General features: G+C 36.1%; 1 protein-coding gene across 1 annotated transcript; it reads right to left on the bottom strand.

Annotated features, from left to right (window-relative positions):
* Positions 1-52: 52 nt before the first annotated feature.
* On the bottom strand, positions 53-6,633 carry eefsec (eukaryotic elongation factor, selenocysteine-tRNA-specific). The gene is made up of 7 exons (XM_059570731.1): positions 6,078-6,633; positions 4,124-4,331; positions 3,530-3,626; positions 2,938-3,102; positions 1,628-2,257; positions 1,241-1,397; positions 53-733 (listed from the first exon to the last, which is right to left on the bottom strand). The coding sequence occupies exons 1-7, from the start codon at positions 6,373-6,375 to the stop codon at positions 552-554; spliced, it is 1,737 nt and encodes a 578-aa protein (XP_059426714.1). The 5' UTR covers positions 6,376-6,633; the 3' UTR covers positions 53-551.
* Positions 6,634-6,816: the final 183 nt, after the last annotated feature.

Genomic DNA, 6,816 nt, shown 5'->3' with positions numbered 1-6,816 from the left:
CTGCACAAAAAAACAAACATGCATACATACATAAACAATGGAACAAACATATGAAAAAAAGGATATTTATAAACATATATATACATTTAACTGACGGTGGGGTGTGTGGAAACACATTTTGCCCATGATTTGACAACAGAAATATTTGCCTATACTCACAATGTGTTTTGCCCTAAAGCTACATCCCAACCACTCTCGATACGACAAACTCAGAGAACAAAAATGCTTTTCACATTCTTGCAAACAAAATGTAAATCAGAAAACGCAGCGCACTGCAACTGCAGCTATTTCGCTAATAGAGTTGTTTCACTAGCAGTCATATAACAGAATTTATTAAGTAAAGGAATGATCTTTTCTTTTTCGTTGATTTTTATTATTCCACATTTGAAGGAATAATACAAATGCAAAGTAACAGAATAGAAACTCTGCACACAAGAAAACAAGTACAAGACATTTCTGTTTCATATCGCAGACTTTAGTAGTATATTCTTAGTGTGTGTTTTTTCTGTTCCATTCCTGTCAGCATCTATTAGGAATGATTGGACTGATGGTCAGGACTGTACCATCTTTTTTTGGGGATCATATATATAACGTTTGAAGTTCAAATGTATGGTGACTGGCTGAGTGTCAGGCTTAGTCTCCTCTGGTTTGGAGGATTCATTTTTGGCCCCACTCTTCCCCTTCTTTTTAGAGGAAGAGGATAGAAGTTGCTTGGTTTCTTCTTTCAGCCCCTCTGAAAAGAAGGAAAAGAACAGGCATTTATGGACAATGCACATACAATGTTGCTAAACATAATGTATCTGTATGGCTGGATGCAATTATCATATGATAATTTGTGTTTTAAACAGATGAGTACACTGTAGTCTGTAACATCTTTAGTTGTGTGGTTATGATTACATTCATTCTATTCCATTTCATTGGGCCTGAATACAGGGGTGTGCTATAATTTGTGTGTGTGTGTATTTGTGTGGCTGAGGTCTACATACACAAGAGAGCCTTGAGGGTCAGGAAAAGGATGTGAGTTTTTTCTCTTTTGCATGTATATTTAAGATACAGCGTGCATTTTTGGTGTGTGTAATTTTATATGAGTGTAACTTTTATATGCTGTCTTTGAATGAATGAATGAGTGTACAGATGCATGGAATATGGAAATCACCTGACAGAAACTTAGAGGTAGGAGGTAAAAAGGGGCCAAGAAAAGTTAGGGAGAGTAAAAGAGAGTGCATTTGTCTTTGCTTACCTGGTATTCTGATTTTGATTTTGCCACTTTGGCCGAAGCCTCCTTCAATGGAGCCTGTTTCTCCTGTCGACAGTGTAATTTTTAAACCCACAAACAGCTGAAGGTTTGTCTCCTTCTTAAACAGGTTTCGACCAATCACAGTGTAGTCATCTGTCACCTGACCATAGATAAACAAAATTGGCCAAAACTGATTAGCTAGAGTCACAGTAAATGAAGTTTTCAAAAGATACCATGGGATATTTTGAAATAAATAATATATATAAAATAATGTATGAGTATTTTAATGCAGATTCAAAAAGTCTGAGGTTTGTAAGATTTCTGAACATTAATTAAAAGAATCTTCCTGACCCCAAACTTTTGAATGGAAGTGTAAATATTTGTAGTCACCCGTTCCACTGCTCCTTCTTTCTGCTTGTCTTTGCTGATTTTGAGCCGAGGCAGTGCTGTCTCTGTGTAGTTTTTGTCCTCAAAGCCTTCCAGAAGCTTTCCATGAAAGGCAAGTCTGCATGCATTACCATGGATATCTGAGTCCAGTCGTGACCCAATCACTAAGCAAAGTGGTGGACATGTGACCGGTCGTTCAAACTCAAGTAAAGCCCACTGCTGTGGTTCCCCATTCCCACCTTCTGCCTGACATGTCAGATACTCATCCAAGTGGTGAAACTCCCAATCAAATGAGAAGGATTTAGCATTTTGCTCTGGAGAGATGGGGAAACAGTCTCCATTTTCATTGGCAAGAAGCACTCGATTGAAAAATGAAATACGTGCCATAACAGTTTCGTGACCAACAGTGATGTGAAACTTTGCACGGCTGGTAAGTGCTCCGCGATAGTATTCAATCTTTTGGACGGATATAACAGCAGCGTAAATAGTCTGCAATGAGCCTGGTGTGCATACTACACCCCGTTCTAACAGTTTTGGATCAAACTGGGTCACACACACGCCGACCCGATCCCCTTGTATAGCACTAGGAACTGGTTTACGAAACATCTGCACAGATTTGACCTTGCGAGTCACCTGAAGAATCAAAAAAGATCATATAAGGAGCTGATCATGTCAGTACACAGTGTCGCAAAATATTTGTTCAACTATTATGGTAAAAACAATCATTTGGAAACAGTCTTTCTTAATGCAGTTTGCATGTGTATATACAGTCTTATTCAAAGGTTTAGGGACTGTGACATTTTTTGCATGTATTTTTAAAAACATCTCTTAGGCTGTATTTATTTAATTAAGAATATGGTAAAAAAGCAATGTTGTAAAATATTATTACAATGCCAATAACTGTGTTCTATTGTAATATATTTAGAAATGTTATGTATTCCAGAGATGGCAAAGCTGAATTTTCAGTCATTACTCCAGTCTTCAGTGTCACATGATCCTTCCCGAAATTATTTTTAATATGTTGATCTGGCGCTCAAGACAAATTTGTAATTATTATCAATATTGAAAAAAGTTGTGCCACTTAATATTTTTGTAGAAATGGTGATACTATAAATAGTAAGTGCAAAAGAACAGCATTTATTTTAAATGGAAATCTTTTGTAAAAATTATAAACGTATTTACTGTCACCTTTGATCGACTAAATGCATTCAGTGCAATGCAAAAGTACATTTCCTTAAAACAAATCACACTCACCCAATAGCTTTTGAACAGTAGTGTATATATTGAAATGCTATGTGGATATATGTTAGAACCTTTAATGCTGGTATCTCTACATTATCATTGACACTGAGTGACCCTTGTAGGATGGTGCCGGTAATGACTGTTCCCTGGCCACGGATGGAGAAGCAGTGATCTACAGCCATCAGAAGAGAACCTGATGGATCTCTACGAGGAAAGAACGCTTGGGCCTTTAATAACTGAACACAAAGAGAGAGCCACCTTTAAAACATGGTCCACACCTTTCAAAAAACTGTAATGTCCAAAAATGTTAGACCTAAAACCACACTTTTGCTTTAATGACAACATTCACTTAAGCTAGTATACACTCCACAAGTTTATTTGTAAAACCTGATCTATGTAATCCTGGATTTAATAATCCTCCATTGTGTGTATTAATGGAAAGATGGTAATGTTTAGTATGGTCAATGTCACAAATTTGCCTAAATTTGATTTAGTGTCATATATATAATACTTCTTTGACATTATAACTGTTCTTTATTTAGGAATTTTAAAATGCTAAAATGTTATGCTCATTTCCATATTTATAAAACTATAAAATTTTAAAGTAGTCTCAGACTTTTGGATCTTGAATCTGTGCTATTGACAGCACACCCACTAACTCACATTTATGAGTTCAGTTATTCCTTGTGGCTCGTCTGTTTCTGGGGCCTCAGGACCACCTGGCTTTGCTGCCACAGCAATAATAGGGCAGCCTTTAAATCTGAAGAGCAATGAGTCAAGTCAATTTCTTTTGTCTAACACAATACACATTGTTTCCAAGCATTTTTATAGAAACTCATGATGTATTGTAATGTTTATAACATTTTATGGGACATAGGTTACATTTTGCGACCTTATAAACAGTTTAGTTTTGTTATAAGCTCACACTGTAAAACAAATCTGTGAAATTTACTTAAAAAAGAAACCAGCAGCTGTTTTGAGAAATTAAGTTTAAAAAAAGTAGCAATTGACATTTTTTCACTGTAAATTAGAAGATGACTTGTTCTTTTTCACATCCAAAAACTGTCAATTTAACAGTATTGAGATGTCGCATTAGATTTATTGCAGTGTTTCACCATATAGCTCCTGGTTAACGGATTATACCATAGCATTTGTAGTCTTTTAGCATTAAAATTCGATTCATTTTTTACAGTCTGAACACGTGGCAAAATGTGTAATATGAACAATATACATGTAAATGTGCTTGACAGTGTCTACCTTGTGTTCTCGAGAGTTTTGTGCATCCTCTTGGTCATTTTGTCAATAGCCGTCTGTCTCTTGTCACTAGGCAACAGGTCTGTTTTGTTGAGGATGACGATCATACGGGAGCAGGTGAGCTGACCAATCAACAGGCACTCTGCTGTTTGTGTCTGCATACCTTTCACAACGTCAACCACCAACATCATCAGATCAATGATCTGAGCCCCTGAATGCAAGTATACAGATGAGAGTAAAACATACAACTTAAAAAATGACAAACATGCCAAAGTACAGTCATCACTGCTAGTCAGGATTACAGAAAAAGAGACAGAGAATAAGAGAAGCAGGAGACTCGGCTATTCTCTTTCCTTTCCCTATTTTTCTCTCCCTCTCTCTGGCACTCATTCTTTCCTGAGAGATCCCCTCTGGGGGGAGAGAGGAAGTCAAGCTGGAACCCCGAACAGCCCCTTTCCGCCTTAATCAACCACATGTGCCATAAATGCACACACACACCAATGCCATCAATACAATTACACTAGACATTCCCAGTAAACTAAGAGTTCTTTGGGGGGAGGGGGGGTATTGGTCCTGAAGATTAACAAAAACCCTCTAGACATTGTTTCTCATTATTTTTTTCCTATATCCCTCCGTGAAAATAATACCTATAAGACTGTGTATGCAAGAAAACAAGCCCTCTGAGATTTTAGTATAGAGGAATATCAATGTATTGCATGTAGCCTATTGTACCCATAACTACTTATTAAGTTAACAAATAAATGTAATGGTAGTGTAAAATTTCTGAAATATGTTTTCAGTTTTTCCTATTCCAAAATGTCACATTTATTTAAATGTTACATGCCATTTCTTTGTGAAATTAACCATTTGTGAGTGAAATATTTTTTCAGTGTTTTAAAGGAAGTGCATTAAATGACAGAATCTGATATGATAACATTGACAAAATGATATTTGTAATGCTATACAGTATGTAATGCTTGTTGTAACTGTAAAAGGTGTTCTAATGCTACATACATTTTAATTTATTTTTCTACTATTACAAGCAGGTACAGTATGTCTTTTAATTTGAGAGCATGTTTTAAATCTATAAAGCCTACAGTATCATATTTGAAACTTGAATTTTTTATGTCTCTAAATGATCAGCATTATTAAAGCTTATTATGAAAATTCTGTTGTACACTGACATGCTTTTAAACTCTAATTGATAGTTCATAATATTTTAGTAAATAAAAGGCCTAGATATACTATTGAGAGAGATATTTATATGCATTTTAAGTAAGCGATTGTATGGTTTAAAATTATAGATTTTTCTTTCATGCCAAAAAAAAAAAAAAACATTAGGGTATTAAGTATATCATGTTCCTTTTTTTTGCACCCTCAGATTCCAGATATTCAAATAGTTATATCTCAGGCAAATAATGTCCTATCCTAACAAACCATAAATCAATAGAAAGCTTATTTATTCAGCTGATGTATTAATCTCAATATACATTTGAATTGACACTTATTCTGTATATTTACCATATTAACTTTATACTATGAATCATATAATCGATAACATAAAATCTGATATATCAAATATGATACAAACATAAAGCACATATGCACATTTGTAAGATTTTCTTTTAGATTTTGTATACATTTTCAACTAACTATTTTTATCATACGTCAGTATTTCCAGAGTTTTTTTTTGGGGGGGGGGGGGGTATTTCCAGAGTTAGTATGACATCTTCAAATACTACACACACACCACCTACTGATCAAAAGTGGTAATGCTTGACATAGTTTTGCACTGACAGGTTGCTTATTCTTGAACTAGTTTGTAACACTCATACTTGGAATTAAAAGACGTTACTAGTGCGTAGTGACTTATATGAAATATATTGATTCATGCAGTTTGCCACCGTGGACTTAATCAAACATACCAATAAAAAAAGCAACAAATTTAGCGACTTACCCCCAATAATAGTGCGTATGAGAGAGGCATGTCCCGGGCAGTCCACCAGTGTGAACTGCAGACTGTCGTATCGTCTTTCCCCGCAGGACTCTTTCAGGTGCTCCGGTAACGGCACCGTAAACGCACTGAAGCCGAGATCCAGCGTGATGCCTCGCTCTTTGGACTGCGGGTTCTTGTCGAAGGCTGCGGTGGATGCGGTGCTGCTCAGAGCACGGGCGAGAGACGTTTTCCCGCTGTCCACATGGCCGAGGACACCGACGTTAAAGTTCAGAGTTCTAGGAGGACTGGGATCTGCCATCACTGGAGCAGCTCGACTGTTGTGTAACAGAATAAATGCGCAGACTTTGAACTGCTGACAGCGACTGGTTCAAACCAACCAGCTCAATATTAAACTCTCATTTAACCAAGTATCTCTCGATTGGATGGAATTCAGTAATATCCGCTTATTAGTATTAATATGAGAGATTAAATTACATGCTAAATATTTCGGCGCTTACTGTATTCAGCAAACTTTTCTGAAATTTGACAGTTGTTCTTCCTGTGCTTCAATCAAACATTCTCTGAAATAACAACAACTCATCTCATGGGTTCCTCTTCACAGCATTTGTTTTTAGAAAAGAAACATGCTTCATGGGTCAAATAATTTATTACAAGTAAAAATATTTAAAGTATATACAACACAATTGGAATTATATTTACACTTCATACGGAAGAAAATATTTGTGGAACACAGCGGTCC

This window comes from Carassius carassius, chromosome 17, assembly GCF_963082965.1.
Source record: "Carassius carassius chromosome 17, fCarCar2.1, whole genome shotgun sequence".
NCBI classification, from domain to species: Eukaryota; Metazoa; Chordata; class Actinopteri; order Cypriniformes; family Cyprinidae; genus Carassius; species Carassius carassius.
The sequence above is the reverse complement of the archived record's forward strand: the minus strand, read 5'-3'. Positions and strand labels throughout refer to the sequence as shown.

Coding starts and splice junctions, on each gene's coding strand:
- eefsec (XM_059570731.1), bottom strand. CDS start 6,375: ATGGCAGATCCCAGTCCTCCTAGAACTCTGAACTTTAACGTCGGTGTC. Junction 3,103..3,529: donor GAATAACTGAACTCATAAAT/GTGAGTTAGTGG, acceptor CTTTGTGTTCAG/TTATTAAAGGCCCAAGCGTT. Junction 734..1,240: donor AATCAAAATCAGAATACCAG/GTAAGCAAAGAC, acceptor CCTTCTTTTCAG/AGGGGCTGAAAGAAGAAACC.